Here is an 18,479-nt window from a genome sequence, read left to right on the forward strand (position 1 = left end):
TCTAATCCTAATCTGCTCAACCTCTCCTCATAGCTAGCACCGTTCATACTAGGCAACCTCCTCTGCACCCTCTCCAAAGCATTCCCATCCTTCTGGCATTGTGGCAACCAGAACTGTACACAGTATTCCAAATGTGGCCGAACCAAATTCTTATACAATTGTAACATGACCTGCCAACTCTTGTACTCAATACCCCATCCAATGAACTGAAGCATGCCATATGCCTTCTGGACCACTCAACTGACCTATGTTGTCACCTTCAGGGTATAATGGACCTAAACACCCAGATCTCTCTTTAAAAAAAAGCCATTTTCCCCATGGCTTTTTCATTTACCATACAGTTCGCTCTTGAATTGGATCTTCCAAAATGCATCACCTTGCATTTGATTACTCTAAGTCAAGTCGGCATAAGGAGGGAAGAAGTGCGGGTATTCTAACAGCCATTAAAGTGGACAAGTCCCCAGGTCCAGATGGGATCTATCCCAGGTTACTGAGGGAAGCGAGGGAGGAAATAGCTGGATTTGCTGGATTGAACTCCATCAGCCATTTCTCTGCCCAACTCTCCAATCTATCTATATTCTGCTGTACTCTCTGACAGTCCCCTTCACTATCTGCTATTCCACCAATCTTAGTGTTATCTGCAAACTTGTTAATCAGACCATCTATACCTTTCTCCAGATCATTTATGCATATCACAAACAGTGGTCCCAGCACGGATCTCTGTGGAACACCACTGGTCACAGGTCTCCAATTTGAGAAACTCCCACTACTACTCTCTGTCTCCTGCTCCCCAGCCAGTTCTCTATCCATCTAGCCAGCACACCCTGGACCCCATGAGACTTCAATGTCTTCATTAACCTACCACTGGGAACCTTATCAAATGCCTTAATGAAGCCCATGTACATGTCATCTACAGCCCTTCCCTTATCAATCAACTTTGTCACTTCCTCAAAGAATTCTATTAACTTGGTGAGACATGACCTTCCTTGCAAAAAAATGCTGTCTATCACTGATAAGTCCATTTTCTTCCAAATGCAAATAGATCTTATCCCTTAGTATCTTCTCCAGGAGCTTCCCTACCATTGATGTCAGGCTCACAGGTCAATAATTACCTGGATTATCCTTGCTACCCTTCTTAGACATGGGGATAACACTAGTAATCCTCTGGGACCTCACATGTGTTCAAAGATGCTGCAAAGATATCTGTTAAGGCCCCAGCTATTTCCTCCCTCACTTCCCTCAGTAACCTGGGATAGATCCCATCTGGTCCTGGGTATTTGTACACTTTAATGGCTGTTAGAATACCCACACTTCCTCCCTCCTTATGCCAACTTGACTTAGAGTAATCAAACATTTTTACCCAGCCTCAACATTCGTCATGTCTCTCTCCTCGCTGAATATCGACGTAAAGTACTCATTAAGAATGTCACCCATTTTCTCTGACTCCACACATAACTTTCCTCCTTCGTCCTTGAGTGGGCCAATCCTTTCTCTAGTTACCCTCTTGCTCCTTAGATATGAATAAAGTCTTTAGGATTTTCCTTAACCCTGCTGGCTAAAGATATTTCATGACCCCTTTTAGTCCTCTTAATTCCTTGTTTCGGAGTGGTCCTACTTTCCAGATATTCTTCCAAAGCTTTGTCTGTTTTCAGTCACCTAGACCTTGCATATGCTTCCTTTTTTCTCTTCGCTCATTTCACAATTTCACCTGTCATCCATGGTTCCCTAATCTTGCCATTTCTATCCCTCATTTTCACAGGGACATGCAAGTTCTAATCAACCTCTCTTTAAAAGTGATAAGAGTTTAAAAAGTTCATGCACCTCTGATGAGTTTATAGGGAAAGTGGCTTTTGCAAACCCAACAGCAGCTATTCAATATAGACATGAGTTAATACTTAATCCCCTGTGATAATCTGGAATGAGCCAGAGATATAAAGGCTGAAGGCTGTCGTGACCTTTATTGCAGTATATAGTGCTGTTCTCACAGCAGCAGTTCACTGTGGTGATGTAAGGTTGTTAATTCTGAAGTGGTGTCACAACTGTCTAATCACCCTCACTAGCGAAGACCAGTCTCCATATGCACCCTCATGGAAGAATGGAGACAATGTCATTCTGGACGAGTGAGCGCACCTCACTTCTTTCCCTCTCCCTCTAGTACCTGCTGCATCTGAGGCTCTATCTCAACTTGTTGCCAGGACGGACTTGCTGATAGAGGAAAAGTATTCTGTTACCAGGCGTCAGTACAAAATCTTCAACAGGCACTACAAATATTTTGGAGAGAGTCTAGCTAAAAGCCAGAAAGTTACAGAAGCAAATGTCTCATTGAATCTTGCAGCATTTTTCCCAGGTAGAAGCAAAGGCTGTCAAAATTGAAACCCACTTGAAAATTAAATCGGACAGAAAACCAGTATTTCTTTTACTTTTTAATCTGACTACAGCCCATACACATTGTTTCATTACATTTCCCTGTCTTCCAAAGATCAGCTCAACAGCATTGTCAAGTATCCACTATATTCAAAGGTGTGCCTTGGAGCCATAATCTACATACATTCCTTCTTTTGGAACTGTGGGCCAGGAAGAGAAACCTGTCAGAAAATGATGGCACCCTTTATCCTTCACTCAAAAGGAGTGCACGTTACAGCTACTTGCTATCTCTTTCCATGAAGAAAATGTTTTGATTGGCCTGATTTGAATCCAAAGTGGATCGCAGGAGTGGCATGTGGCTCAGTAGTTAGCCTCCCAGTCCCAGGGACATGGGTTCCAGCCCACTCTCAGGTGACTGTCTGTGTGGAGCTTGAACAATCTCTCTGTGTCTGCGTGGGTTTCTTCCGGGTGCTCCGGTTTCCTCCCACACTCCAAGATGGGCAGGTTAGGTGGATTCGCAATGCCAGATTGCCCGTAGTGTCCAGGGACGTCCTGGCTGGGTGGCCTGGCCATGGGAAATGCAGGGGTAGAGGGATCGGGTGGGTCTGGCATTGGATGCTCTTTGGAGGGTCAGTATGGACTTGATGGGCCGAATTACCTACTTCCAAACAGTAGGGATTCTAAGAGCAGGGAGGTCATTGCTGGAACTGTGCAGAGCTTTGCAGCTGTGTACAGGTATGGCCAGTCACCACACTATAGGAAGGATGTTGTGCACAAGAGATTCACCAGGATCTTACCTGAGATAGAGTATTTCAGCTATGAAGAGAGGCTGGTTAAGTTTGAGTTCTTTTCTTTGCAGTAGAGATGGCTGATGGGAGAACAAATTGAGGTGCATATGACAATGAGGGGTATGGACAGGCTGCAAGGAAAGCAATAACGAGGTCAATAACGAGGGGGCATTATTTTCAAGGGAAAGGCAAGAGGTTCAGAGGGGATTGGAGGAAAAGCTTTTTCTCCTAGAGGGTGGTGGGGGTCTGGAATGCAACAGTGGGTAGGGCAGGGGGTACACGGGAAGCCTCACAACCTTTAAAAGTACTCGGATGAGCACCTGAAGTGTTAGAACATTTCAAGACTATTGACCTATTGCAGGAAATTGAGACTGGTTTAGATAGTGGTATATTACGGACGGTACAGGCTTGATGGGCTGAAGGACATTTTCTGTTCTGGAGATTCTATTACTCTATGACCTTGCACTTCTCACATTGACCTCCAAAATCTTGGACTGTATGCCCCTTTCTAACACACTGTTCCCATCTACACAATCTACTGTGCCTATGAATGTACTGTCATTTGTAATTGCCATACGGGTATAAACCTCTCAATGCTTTAATACCACCCTGGCCCCAGTACAGCTGCATTAAGGGAGCAGCACTTGTCATATCCCACCAAAAAGGGAATGTTCCCTTTAACAAGACCTACCCTCTGTCATTAACCTCCCGACAAATTATCATCTGAAATATTGGCCTTAATTTTGGGGAAGGCAACAATGCAGTCACATAGAATTGTATTATGACTGTTCAATGTTAAAGAAGATTAAAGGGATAGCTATGCTGACCTATGCTGATAAATGATTACTGATAAATGTGCAATTAGCACACAGGTTGACACTGCAGTTAGTTCTTCCAGGAGTAAGTGAGAACTGCAGATGCTGGAGATCAGAGCTGAAAATGTGTTGCTGGAAAAGCGCAGCAAGTCAGGCAGCATCCAAGGAGCAGGAGAATCGACTTTTCGGGCATGAGTCCTTCTTCAGGAATCAAATACTGCCTAAAAAAAAACTCTGATTAATAAATTTATACTTAACTCGCTGACAATCACAAAACCCAATCAAATTTTATTTAGATGCTTTGATTCCTGAAGAAGGGCTCATGCCCGAAACGTCGATTCTCCTGCTCCATGGATGCTGCCTGACCTGCTGTGCTTTTCCAGCAACACATTTTCAGCACTGCAGTTAGTTCCCAATCTGGAATGCAGCATAAAATGAAACATTGAGGCAGAGGTGACCCTTCATTACTACCGGCAGTGCTGGCCCTAAGGTACAGGTTTCAGAGACACCATGCAGCCCTGTAACTGAGGCCATATTGGCCCAGAGCCCATAAAACCATTTCCTTCAGTCATTGTCAGGTCGTTTGGATCTGATGAATGCTGACCTCCTGATCAGGCTTCTTCAATTTATGCCCTGCAATATTGCAAATGTGCAAATACTGCCTAAAAAAAACTCTGATCAATAAGTTTAAACTTAACTCGCTGACAATCACAAAACCCAATCAAATTTTATTTAGATGCCTTGATGTTTTCTCGAACATTTCGATGTGCAATTCTTTTTACATTCTTCTCCTCTTACGAATGTTTCTGCCTGACCTGAGCTTTGTAACACTTCAATGTCTGTCAGTTTCTGGTGAATTAGCAGACAACATTTGACTATTTTGAGTTAGATATACATTAAATTTTAATAGATAAAACTAAGCTTTCAGAGAAATGACAAAGCAACTTAACAGAAACTACTATTGAAAGTGTTCTGTAAAATGGGAGAAATAAAAATAAATGGCTACAAACCCTCTGTACCTATTTACAGCAGATTCACATAGGGGGTGTGCCTGAAGTCCCCTCTAACAAGGCAAAAGCAGCAGACAATGCAATCCTTCTTATGAAGATGGGAAATACCACTTAAATGGAGACTGTTACGAATATTTGTTTCAGAAATATAACTTGCAGTTTTTGAAAATTACATTTTTACATTAAAATGAAAATCCTGGTCTTGAGGAACTGGAAAACATCCCTAAGATAATTATATTCAAAGGATACTACTTGTTTACGTCAAGATGCTCAAAGTGGAAGTGAGTAAACATAAGCAATTGGTGACCCCCTTCCTGAATTTCTTGGTAGAGCTGAGTTTAAAATATTGATGTCAGTCCCAGGTGAAAGAAGGATTTGAAAAGCCAAACATAAGCAAGTCCTTAAACTATCCATGTATTTTTAAAGACAGGTTTGTAGATTATGCATGATTGGTTGGAATCTCTGTTTGAAAAATCCTAATGGTGCCACATTGATGTGGGGATAGGTTGCCAAGGAGGTATATTTTTGTACTGGGTTTAGCTGTGTGGTTTTGCACAGACAGACAGAGAGAAAGCTGCCAGCGGTGTCAGCTTGAAAGACTCTAGCAGTGGCATAACTGATGACAGATAGAAGCAGCAGCATTGAGGCCATTACGAACCAGTGGTGTCCCTGAGCTGGGGCCCATGCTTGCAATGAAAATGTCAAATTCATGATGAATTAAATTTGTCCAATCTGCCTGGTATAACCAGCGGAAACGTTTGTCAAGTTAGCATTTGACGAGTGAGGCACCATAGTTAATGAGCTGAGTTCTGAGGATAGCTTGAGAAAGCTCTGTGGTCTCACAGAAGGCAGCGCCTTCCCTCCCCAAAAAGAAGGGAACTAGACAACTACGACAATTAGCTAATTTCTGGCAATGTCCAACCCTTTGTCTCCATAAGAAAATTGTAGTGATCACTCCCACCAATACTGTAACAGGGAATTTGGTAAGGACAAGGTCAATTTGATTTTTCCCTCATGTTGGATTTCTTTACCACTGCCTACCAGCCCATTTGTCCTTTAGGACTCAGCCAGTTCAGTCAACAATAGTGTTACTGATCAACCATTGATCCTGAACATCAAAGTCCCCCATTCAGTCTAAATTGTGTGCCTTTGTCACCCTGAGTGCTTCTTCCCAGTTATATCTGACATGAAGGAGCACTATTCAATAACTGACTGTGCGCTGACATTAATAATCATCAACACTTCCTGACTTGTGTTTGACTAAATGTTTCAGGTCAATGGTCTTCTGTGAAAACCAAAGTAAAGATAAACTGATTTAAAATGTTTACTTGACGCCTTCCACGGCTTGTCCTTCTAAGTATTTCTGGTACATTCAGCTGAGATTTCAAATGTTCAGATTTTGCCTTACTGCCTTTTCCATATCAGCGTGACTGCTATCTATCCTTTGAACCCTTGTTGTTTGTGAATGTGAATATCTTGTACTTTTGGACTTTACAAACCATTGCTATGGTACATGGCTCTAAAATCTACATTAGACCTGGCCCTTCAAATCCATAACCTCTTTCACAGTAGCTAAGTGAGGAACCAGTGAGCCAAAGTTGGCCTTTGAAAAAGACAAATTTAAATGTATGTCAAGTAAAGACACGGGTTATGAATACGCAGGTCTTTCAGAGAGTTGGTGCGTTTGATGGTCAGTCATCAGAACTAGAAATATTATTGGTAACGGCAAAAACCCCTACAGCGAAGACAATTAAGTGACAGTCTGAAGTCACTGGTTAATCATTTGAGAATGGGGAACAGAATTACAGGATACAACCATCAGAACAAATCTAATGAACCTTCCATCCCCACATTATAGAAGCTGAATCTGACCCCTTCAGAATCAATATACAGCTCCCACCCACCCACTGTCCTTTCCTTTGTGCGTCAGCAGGCCAACAGAAGTTCAAAATCTGCCTGTTCCAGAGGTGTGTTGCAAGACATCTGAACAGGTCCATTAAAAAAGAAAAAACATTTACTACTCCCAAAGCAATGGTGACCTTGATGGAATTCCACCAACAAAATACAGGCGAAAGTGGGTACTGCAAATGCTGGAGATTAGAGTAGTGCTGGAAAAGCACAGCAGGTCAGGCAGCATCAGGGGAGCAGGAAAATTGACGTTTTGGGCAAAAAGCCCTTTCCTGATGCTGCCTGATCTGCTGTGCTTTTCCAGCACTACTTTAGTCTCAACCAACAAAACACAGTCAATAACCCAACTTTATGCAAACCTCACCATGCTCTGTTGCAGCCAATATAACAGCTGTGAAACTCAATATTTATCCGATTTACCTCAGTGCACGTTTACACATACTTGTTAAAATAATTCATCTTACTCTCTATTCAGAGTGAAGATAAGGTGATACAAAAAAGTTCAATTCTCTTTCTGACAGCTGCTGTTGAAAAAAAATTGTACATTTGAATTCGCAGCTTAAATTGAAGTTACAATAGGTTTCTCGGTTACTTATAAACCCCTGCATTGGCAATTGGCCAGCAACTGACTTAAGCTGCTGAATGTCACGGGGATGAAATTTCAGACCTCAGCGAATGACTTCACTTGAACATTCATACCTGATCTATTAACAGCGTCTTGTTATTTCTAGCGAGATGATAAGCAGTGTAAGATCCCTGGATTCCTGCTCCAATGACTATCGTATCAAAGTTGTTGTCCATACCATTTCTCTGAGCAGCCATCTTCCCGAAACTTTGACAAATGTTTATGGAGTCACGTGTCTTCTCAAAGGTCACCTTATTAAAATGGTCGTTCCTGATGAAAGGACAGAAGCAATTACAATGTCTGTCTAAAAATAACACGTGACGGAGTTATTTACAGAATACAGAATTTACGGAAAGGCAACTGTGCGTGCTCTGCTGGCAGACCCTGAGCATACATTTCTCTGTAAATTACTAACTGCCTTACCCAGCAAGTGATCTTGCCACTGATTAAGGATGATATTGTGTAGAATCAGCAGTATGATGCTGTGGTTCGCTTTCTGGGCTAGAATTCCTTTCGAATTCCTCCCAAACACCAGCCCGTCTTTTCCAAGGGGGCTTGTTCTGAGCAAGATGACTTAAAACACACACAATTTCTGTAGTAGTTCAGAGTCTATTCACTGACAGCAGTGGGAAAGAGAGAAGTTAATATTTCTTCGTGTTTACAATCAGGCGAGTTGCATTCTCTGTCCTTCAGATTCCAAGCGTTTGCAATTATTTCCCCTTTTTGGCTTTAGATTCAACTCCTTTTCAAGTAGGCTGGCTTCTCTCATTTGGGAACCGGCTTAAACACACGCCCTTTCTGGAAAGCGAGAGCCACGATGACGATTATTTTGCTCATATACGGAACTTCTACACAGCACAGTCTTTGAATACACTTTTTAATAAAGGGGGAGGATTCCACGGATCACTCTGATTGGGAACTTTAGTTTCAAAGTATTATTTCACCTGTGGTTCACGAAGGGCTTTTAAAATGTAGAGTGGGTGGCTGCATTTGAAACCCTGGGTATATACCATCCCGCTTGCTGTTTGCAGTGAGACAGTATAATAGGTTCCGTTCGTTTCCAACCATTCATGGTTTCCGCTTTATCATTGTTGGAGATAGACGTTTTATTATCATTGTGGCGAGACTCTGTGGTAACCTCTTCATTTCCCCCCTCAATGGAAATGAAAATACAAATTAGAAGTTGCAGTTGTGTGTTCTTACTGTCACTTCTTGTTTAAACAAACACCTGCAAGTTTCTCGTTATAGGACCATAAGACATAGGAGTGGAAGTAAGGCTATTCGGCCCATCGAGTCCACTCCGCCATTCAATCATGGCTGATGGGCATTTCAACTCCACTTCGGTCAAAGTGACTCCACTTATGTCAAAGTACTTTTCTGCCCACTTTCAAGTTTATTTACCGTAAAGCACAAAGTCCTCAAACTATTCCAAATGAGCTTGTTCTTCAAAACAAAATTCTGAGAGACAATGTCTCCCAAAACGTGCCAGAGAAATGGGTATCAGAGCCCCTTGGGAAGAAGTTCTGAGTGACCATGGGGTTCAGGGCCTGGGGTGGAATTTTTTTTGGTTAAAAAACTCTTATATGTTTCAAATATACATTTGCCTAACCTGATCCCCTCCCCAAAACCTAAGGTACTAACACCAACACCTGCGGATACTGGAGAGAGACTGAGGGGTGACCTTATGTAGATTTATGAAATCTTGAGGGCCATGGATAGGGTGAATAGCCAAGGTCTTTTCCCCAGGGTAGGAGAGTCCAAAACTAGGAGGCAAAGGTTTAAGATAAACAGGAAAAGGTTTAAAAGGGAATGAAGGGGCAACATTTTCATGGAGTGGGTGGTGTGTGTATGGAATAAGCTGCCAGAGGAAGTGGTGGAGGCTGGTACAATTACAACATTTAAAAGTTGGCTGGATGGGTATATGATTAGAAGGGGATGTGGATCAAATACTGGCAAATGGGACTAGATTTATTTAGGATATCTGGTCAGCATGGATGAGTTGGACCAAAGGGTCTGTTTCCATGCTGTACATCTCTATGACTCGATGACTCTATGACTCTAACTGAAAGAAACCAAAATAGAAATTGCTGGAGGAACTTCCAGGTCTGGCAGCATCTATGGAGTGAGAAAAAAAAGTCAGACCTGCTGAGCTTTTTCCAGCAGTTTCTGTTTCTTTTGTAATAATGCTAGTTCTTTAGCACACAAAACCTTCTAACTTAAATAATAGGTTAAATACTTGCTGCAAAAATGTGTGTGTTAGCCTATACCAGTCCCACCTGCTATCAATAGAAAAACACTCTTCTACTTTTTTGTTTATTCGAGAACAATGATGAATTGAGGTACTTTGGCTGAAGTAGTATAATGGGAAATGAATATGTTAAAGATGATGATGCAAAATATGACACTAATGCAGAGCATGGAGAAACAATTAGAGTCAAAGAGGAGAAGAGAAAACTGCAGAAGGGAGCTGAATTCAGTGCAATGTATATCTTAAATCATTGTGTGTTGAGAGAGAATTACCCTGAAACGACAAGCCAAAGATGGAAAGGAAAGGAAAATGGAAGTTAATGCAGCCTCTAAGAGTGTCATTTAGAAATCTGATGGGCTAAGGAACCCGGGAGTTTAGAAGCCAGGACAAGACAAACATTTGAGTTTATATCTGTGGGTGAAGTATAATCCATAAGTGTAGCTGCAGCAGTCCAAGACATGTTCATAACAGAGCACTCCCATGACAGATAAAACCATACTTTCCAGAAGATTTCTTATTGTATCTAATGTTCTTGAATATAATGGTGGGGCAAGCTTGATGGGTTGAATGATCTCCTCCTATTCCTACATTCTTATCTGCCATTTCTGTACAGCTTTCCTGACTGCTTACAATAAATCTGGCAGTAATTCAGTGTGAATCATTTCCCCTGAGCTTCGGTTGAAGATCCATCAAAGTTACTATGGGAGATCCGACAAACTCTGAGCATTGTTGGTGTTTCTTTCAGAAAATTATTTTGAGCTCATTGCCTGCTCTTTTAAGGTGCTGCTTCTGCAACAATTTGCAGGGATCCTAGCCCTCACTAATGTGTAAGCTCTCACACAAAGCTAGTTAAAATTATGTAAAGCATCCACAAGACATTCAAAATAGGCTGGCTCCAGAATCAAACACAGGGTATGCACAATGGAGCTTTGACAATAATGAGTTAAAAGTCCAGAGTCTATTTGCTCAAACAATGTTGTCTAATCTGTGCTCAACTGGAAGTGATTTGATACAATGGCTGTGATTATTGCTGTTTGCTTTTCGTTCCTTTCTTCCTTACTGTCTGTTTGTTTACTTTAGCAAATGTGACGTGTCTTCATCCTTTTAGATTGCTTTTGTTTTGTATAATCTTGTGCTCACTCCAACTGTCAGGTTTTCAGAGTGCTTAGTAGATGCTGACACAAGCTTTATGTTGGAAAATGCTGAATGCTAACTTCATTTGGTTGTGGATGGATAGGTCTGTAATTAAATTTGTCCTGAGTAGGCTGACACCCAAAGACTAATGGTGATTCGTCATGCATTTCTCAAATTATATTCATAACCTCACAGCGAAAATATTCGATTTAAGGATTATTATTTCTGCTCATTTCATAAATCAAAACTATCATTAATCAACATTTGGGTTAAATCATTATTGAGTTAGAAATTTAACTTTTAATACAAATAAGGTCTAACTGGAAGAAGGCTGCACTGCTTTTACTGTTAAATTCTGCTTACTAGTACCCTGAACAATTTTCCTTTCAGTTAATGAGCCCTTGCAATACCTTCTAGAACATCTGTTTGGCCAGAACATTTCAACAACATAACAAAGTATGTTTCCAGGATTGAACTTTATCCACTTATCTGATTCAATTATTGACCGCTCTCACCAGGGACAGGCTTTTCTCTTAATGAAGTGAAGATCTGGTAACATGAAGAAACAATACTCCAATCCATTGTTAAAGAAACAATACCCCAATCCAATGTTAAAGAAAGAATACAAGAATATGTTCAAGATTTACATTATCACTTGTCATAGGAAAATAACAGGAACATTGAAAATATAGAAACAAAAACAATAGGAGCAGGAGTAGGCCTTATGACCCTTTGGGCTCGCTCCACCCTTCAATATAAACACGGCCAATAATCTAATTTAGTACTCTATTCCTGCTCTCACCCTGTCTCCTTTGATCTCATTAGCTCTAAGAACTCTAACTCCTTCTTGCAAATATTCAAAGATTTGGCCTCAACCAGAGAACTACACAGGCTCATCATTTTCTGGGTGAAAACATTTCTCCTCATCTCAATGGCTTACCTTATATACTTTAGATTGTGACCCCTGGTTCTGAACTGCATGGTCATCAGGAAGATCCTTCCTGAGTTTGCCCTAATCCTGTTAGAATTTCATAATGAGATTTCCCCTCATTCTTCAAAACTCTACGAAGTATGGTCCTAACTAACCCAATCTTTCTTCATACATCAGTCCAGCCATCCCAGGAATCAGCTTGCTAAACCTTTGTTGCACTCCCTCCATAGCCAGAACATGCTTCCTTAGATAAGGAGACCATACAGTACTCCAGGTACTCCTAACAATTGTTGATCTTTAATCCCTCATGCATTTGGCCATAATATGTCAGAATTACAGATTTTATTCATTTTGACAATAAAGTTGACATTAGTTGCAAAAAGGGAGTTTTAATATTACTGTGATCATTCCTACTTCTCCAACAATGGAGGATAAACATTACTGAGAAGCTTGATTTAGAAAAAAGTTGCTTTTTTGCTTGTGAAGATTGTAATTGAAATTCAAATGAGATGTTTTGCTTCTTTGCAAACCTAATGTTAACTCAATGGGAAAACATTGAAATATCGACATAGGTAGAGACCATGGATCATTGTGACTGGACAGAAATGGTACCACTTTGGGAATTAGGAAACAGAAAGGACAAACTGATTGAATTCAGACAGTTAGTACATTGCTGTCCTGTTTTTCCAACTTGAAGAACAACTGCCTGGCAGTGGTAGGTATGGATTTCTTTGAAGAGAGTATAAGTATTGAAAACACAATTAATTCTCCAAGACAATTCTGAAGTGGTATTCTAAAAACAATTATTTTGATCAATTGTTTTTTAATTTTTATCATTTTTATGGAATCTCTCCTTCCCTTTATTGAAAGGTGAAGAAAGTGCATGTTCTCACTTGTCCCCATATGGTTATGGAAGGAATAAAATCAGATTTTTAAAAGAATCAAACAGATAAAGCAAATCTGGGTATTTTTGCTCTGTTCCTATATACAATTGAAATGAGTCCAGGAAAACCATATTAACACGTATTTATGTTATTAGTAAATATTCCCTTTATAACATGACTTTCACTCCAGACAGAAACCTATTTGGCACTTTCTTATAAGTATCCAGCTATATTTCTGACCTCAATTAATTTGTCCTAAATAAACATGTCTCTAAAGTTATATAGCTAAAGTGTTTTAGGTGGGAATCATCCTTATGACTTTCCTCTGAACATTTTCTAAGGCTTCAATATCACGCAATATGGAATGTTCTAAATGGGGTCTAACTCAATTTTAGTCTAACCAGTAAGGACTACATGGTATGTTTTGTTTTATAATGAATAATCTTGTGAATTCAGTTCAGACAAAGGATGAATTGAATATTATTGATGGGCACCTTATATTCTTACATTAGCACCAACTCAGAAGTGCTGGTGAACATCACTATCTACTGTCTTTAGGTTCATGCATTGGAATCAAGTATGGAGGATGTTTGACAATGTTCTCCTGCAAGTCAATCTTCTAATCTACTGAAGGTAGATTGCATTATTTTTGATTTGAAAGGAGAGCATATGGTACATGATGATTGAATAAAAAGAATTATCATTATGTGCTCTGCTACATTATGTAGCTGGCTACAGTCACTGTGTACAATAAACCCATGGGTCAGAATGTGCAAGTTATAAGTTATCTGATTAGCACTGCTGCCTCACAGGGACCTGGGTTCAATTCCAGCCTCGGGCGACTGTCTGTGTTGAGTTTGCACATTCTTCCTGTGTTTGCGTAGTTTCCTCTGGGTGCTCTGGTTTCCTCTTACAGTCCAAAGATGTGCAGGATGGATGAATTGGCCATGCTAAATTGCCCATAGTGTTCAGGGATGTGCAGGTTAGGTGCATTAGTTAGGGGTAAATATCGAATAATAGGATAGGGGAATGGGTCTGAGTGGGTTATTCTTCGGGGCGCCGATGTTGACCTGTTGGGCTGAAGGGCCTGTTTCCACACTGTAGGGATTCTATTATTTCTATGCACATTGCATATGACAAATGCTTCAATCTCCATGTTACAACTTTAATTATTTCAAGCGCTTGTGTGGTAGCTTCCATGTCGTAGATTCAATTAGATGTTCAAGAGGACCAGGGCAATTAGAATATGGTTTAGTTACCAATTGCACTTTCCATCTTGTATTTGTTGTTTTTATTAACTTTGTCTTGAAGGGTTTAGATCAGTTACGTGACTCCTTGGACACCTTAGAAAAGTTAAAAGCTCGAAAGTATGACGGATTTTAGTTTTGTTGATAAAATTGTGTCTTTGGAGTTTCAGTGGCAAACATTCCATTTACTTCATTTACAAAACATTCATTTCCTCTTTGGCAAAAGAGGAATGTTGTCTAGAGTATTGACCTGGTCTAATTTCAAACACTAACCAGTGATTCCCCAGCATGAAGACTGATAATTGCAGGAAGAGGTGAATTATTCACTTCTCATCACATGCACTCATCACATCCATCCACTTTTCTCTTAAGAATATGGGAATCAGAAAGAAACAGGAAATGAAGTTTGTGTTTGTAAATTATTGTAGTCTTTCACTTGAGTAATAAAATATAATCTGGTCAGTAGGTATGTAGTACCACATATGACCTCTTGATGGCCAGCTTCTTCCAGACAGCCCTGAATAAGTAAAAGCAGTACTACATATGTTCTGGGGCCTAATTAATCTAACAACTGTGCAAAATGTGTATTAATATTAGACACACTGAGTGGTGGAAAATCAGTACCTACTCATGAAAATTTCTGATGTGAAATTATCAAATTGCTTGCAACCAGGACAATATCTGCAAATTCTCCCACTATAATTTTAGTTGACACTAACAAAATGGGCACTCTAAAACTTTGGGAAGATTTTAAAAGATTACATTAATGTTTAAGCATAGTGCCGAATATTTGCATCCATTGATCGCTGTTTAGTTAGATGAAGAAAAGGGGATTCTGTGAATTAGGGGGTAATTCAGTCTCTTGACATGAAGTACAAACTGCTTTCGGGCAAATCTTAAAGCAGACAACATAGAAATATTCTGTTCAAGATTAGCATCAAGACAGATACTCAACAGATGACATGGATAACTAATTAAGGAGATTCATACACCGTACAATGTGACTGAGACTAAGTAGGTGTGTCAATCGCAGGACTCCAAACACCTAAGTAGATACAGCGGTTTAGATTTTATTATCAGGATATGTATGAGAGAAGCAAGATGCGGATAAATTTCCAAACAGTACAAGGTCTGACAGGGTCGGTAAAATCAATTGATTTGTACATGTTTGGAGCCTGTTTTGGAATAAGATGTAGAAGAGGAGCTTAACAGTGATTAGTTTTGAGAGATAAGGGACAAGGGAACAAGTGTTTTGCAACTGTATTCAATCTAGAGAATACAAGTAACATCATAGAAGCGGCAATAAATTAGGAAATAGACAAGAGAGAAGAACTCAAGAAATTCTCAATCTCACCAGAGAAGTTGTGCTTAGTAAATTGTTGGAGCCGTAGGCTGAAAATTGCCCTGGTCCTCTTGAACATCATTGAAGATCATTTAGGAACTGCATTGGTTTTAATTTTAAAAAATCTCCCTTGATTTAGGGTCCATCCTATTAGATTGGAACATAGCAAATTTAACTCCTTTATTTATAAACGCAGAAGGCAGATGCAAGGGAGCAACAGTCAGTTAGCTTAACATCTGTCAAAGAGGAAATGTCAGAAGCTATCACTGGAGAAGTTATAACAGGGCACTTGGATAAATTTAAGGTAATCAGGGAGATTCAACATGGTTTTGTGAAAGAGAAATCATCTTTTATCAATCAGTTGGAGCTCTTCGTGGAGGTAACATGTGTTGTGGATAGAGAAAAATGTTGTACTTAGATTTCCAGGTGGTATTTGATAAGGTGTCACAAGGAAATTGAAAACTCAAAGGTATTGGCAGCATATTGGCATGGATAGAAGATTTTCTGGCTAACAGAAAAAATATTGGGAAGATACAACAAGTGGTATTGCACAGGAAACATGCAGGGATCTGGAATGTTTATAAATGACATAGATAATGGAACAGCCAAATTTGCTGATGACACAAGGGTAGGTAGGAAATTAGGTTAAGAGGAGGACATAAGGAGCCTAGAAGAAGACAGTGTAAGGGAGTAGACCAAGATGTGGCAAATGGAGTATAATGTGGGAATTGTGAAATTATCCAGTTTGGCAGGAAAAATAAAAAAAGCATATTATCTAAATAGTCATCTAACAGAATGAACAGGAATAACAGGTAGAACTATAATTTGGTAATGAAAAATATTTCTGGTAGCAGAGAAATGTATCTCTTTTGTTTACTCATTGTTCTAGTGGAGACATTATGACATTATGAAAACAAATGTTCACTCATACCCATGGTAAGATGTCAATAAAATGTCATGCATGCATTATGTGTAGTATTTCAGGAAATATGATCATTAGTGATTTCTAAGACTAAATGCAGAAATGAGTCCTTTTCTAAGTTGAGGTTGCATGCAGTGCATTGCGTACTTGGCGAGATATATCTCATCAATCCATGTTTTTTTATTTTCATCAATAGATGTTTATATTCAAAATGCTTATTGAACTACATCTGTTTTGTATTCAATTCATGACCTAGCCAGAAGTCAGAAGTTAATTTATGGTGAAAACGGAAGGAACTCTTAAGTGTGGATCCACAGGCAGATTTGTGGTGTACAGGAAGCATTTGTTCAAGACCTTGTATAGAGGTTAACAATTGAAAAGTTAGAATCGATGAGAGCCTCTGCTAAATATTATTCTGAGCACATATTTTTAGATCCACATTGGAACTAAGTGCATGTCAAATGAATGCCAGCAGCATAGAGTTTAGTGATTGAGAGGACCACAAAATTGCATGTCTAGTCAGGTGTTAGTTCTTCATATAAACATGTCCCCTTGTGCAGGTTTGTGCAGGTTTGGTAAGATTATTAGGAAATTACTTTGCACATAGCACTGAAAATTGAAGGCTGTGTGTATATAGTGATTGGCAGTTCATCTTAAAATGGATGGATTCCTGGAACAAATGGAGCAAAAGCCATAAAGTAGAATTGGAATTGGAACAGTGATTCACTTCTTGCCAGCAGAGGATTGAAAGAAACCTGTCAGCAATACTATTTATGGCAAAATAGCACATTTACATCAAATACATCAAATAGAATATCACATTTATTTAAATGTCAATTGTTTGACTGTTATACCAGTCCTGTCGAAAGGAATGAATTAATGGGGGAGGAAGTTAAACAAATTTTATAACCTAAAAATAATATGAAATATGAATAACAGTTTCTCTTTTATACATTTGCATTATCCCAAGATTTCACTTGCAATGGTCTTTGTTTGGATTTCCGTATTTTTCTCAAGATTTTTAATCTCTTATCGAAACAATTTACCAGAATTAATTGACCAAAACTTTAGAAGTGTACAGATTTGTTGGAAATATGATCTACTAGCAGCCAGTCTACTATTAAAAATTATTAAGGGCATCAACAGCTTGCAAATCGAGTGTGTGGGGCAAATTGGAATAGAACTGATAGCCAGTCACGCAGAGAAGATAATGGGATGAGGTTAGACACTAGGGCATTTTATTATTTTCAGAGATTGATTAACCTGTGAGGTAGATTCTGAAATTCATAACATAAACTGATTCTTCACAGACCCTCAAGACTGTGCCAGACTCTTCTTTGAAAATAAAGTGATTGCAACAAAGGAAAATAATACTAATTATGCCACTAATACAAATTAGTGGCTGTAGTTCACAGAAAATACATTGAATGAATCCAGTTTGAAACATTGCTCGAGCTTTCAGCTTCTAAGTGTTTCACCCATTTCATGCCTGTCATAGAGTCATAGAGTCATACAGCATGGAAACACGCCCTGTGGTCCAACCAATCCATGCCGAACATAACCCCAAACTAAACTAGTTCCACCTGCCTGCTCCTGGCCTGCACCCCTTCAGATCTTTCCTGTTCGTGTTTCCATCCAAATGTCTTTTAAACATTGTAATTGCACCCACATCCACCACTTCCTCATGAAGTTCATCCACCCTAAAACCACCATCTGTGTAGAAAAATTGCCTTTTCTGACTCTTTTAAATCTCTTGCCTCTCACCTTAAAAATGTGCCCCCTAGTCTTGAAATCCCCTATCCTATGGAAAAGACGACCACCATTAACTCTATCTATACCTCTCATTATTTTATAAACTTCTATCAGGTCACCTCTCAACCTCTTATGCTCCAGGGAAAAAAGCCCCAGGCCGTCCAGCCTTTCTTTATAACTCAAACCTTTAACAAATGTCTGCCCCAAAACATTTGTAATATCTTGTGCACAAAATCTTTTTATTAATGGAGATCTTGACACTGAAAACACACGAGAATTTATTGCATTAGCACAAAGATTTACTGGTTTAACTTGAGGGCATGCGATATTTAAATAATGAACACTATTTCTGTGCTAGCACCTATCCATTCTTTCCCCATTTAAATTTATTTTATTTAACTTGATGTTAACACCTCGTTTCAGTAACAAAGTTTTTTTTAAACTGGTATGGAATTCACACAATTATAGTTAATTCAGAAAATATGACATACTGTTTCCTGATTTCACAT

General features: G+C 39.5%; 1 protein-coding gene across 1 annotated transcript in view; it reads right to left on the reverse strand.

Annotated features, from left to right (window-relative positions):
- Positions 1–8,345, reverse strand: part of pipox (pipecolic acid oxidase) — a 59,382-nt gene extending 51,037 nt beyond the window's left edge. Inside the window, exons 1-2 of the mRNA XM_060847940.1 lie at positions 7,934–8,345; positions 7,585–7,780 (exon numbers count right to left, since the gene is read on the reverse strand). Of these exons, the coding sequence (XP_060703923.1) occupies positions 7,585–7,707 (123 nt within the window). The 5' untranslated portion in view covers positions 7,708–7,780; positions 7,934–8,345. The remainder of the gene's footprint in view (positions 1–7,584; positions 7,781–7,933) is intronic.
- Positions 8,346–18,479: the final 10,134 nt, after the last annotated feature.

The sequence above is a fragment of the Hemiscyllium ocellatum genome, chromosome 31 (genome assembly GCF_020745735.1).
Source record: "Hemiscyllium ocellatum isolate sHemOce1 chromosome 31, sHemOce1.pat.X.cur, whole genome shotgun sequence".
Taxonomy (NCBI): Eukaryota; Metazoa; Chordata; class Chondrichthyes; order Orectolobiformes; family Hemiscylliidae; genus Hemiscyllium; species Hemiscyllium ocellatum.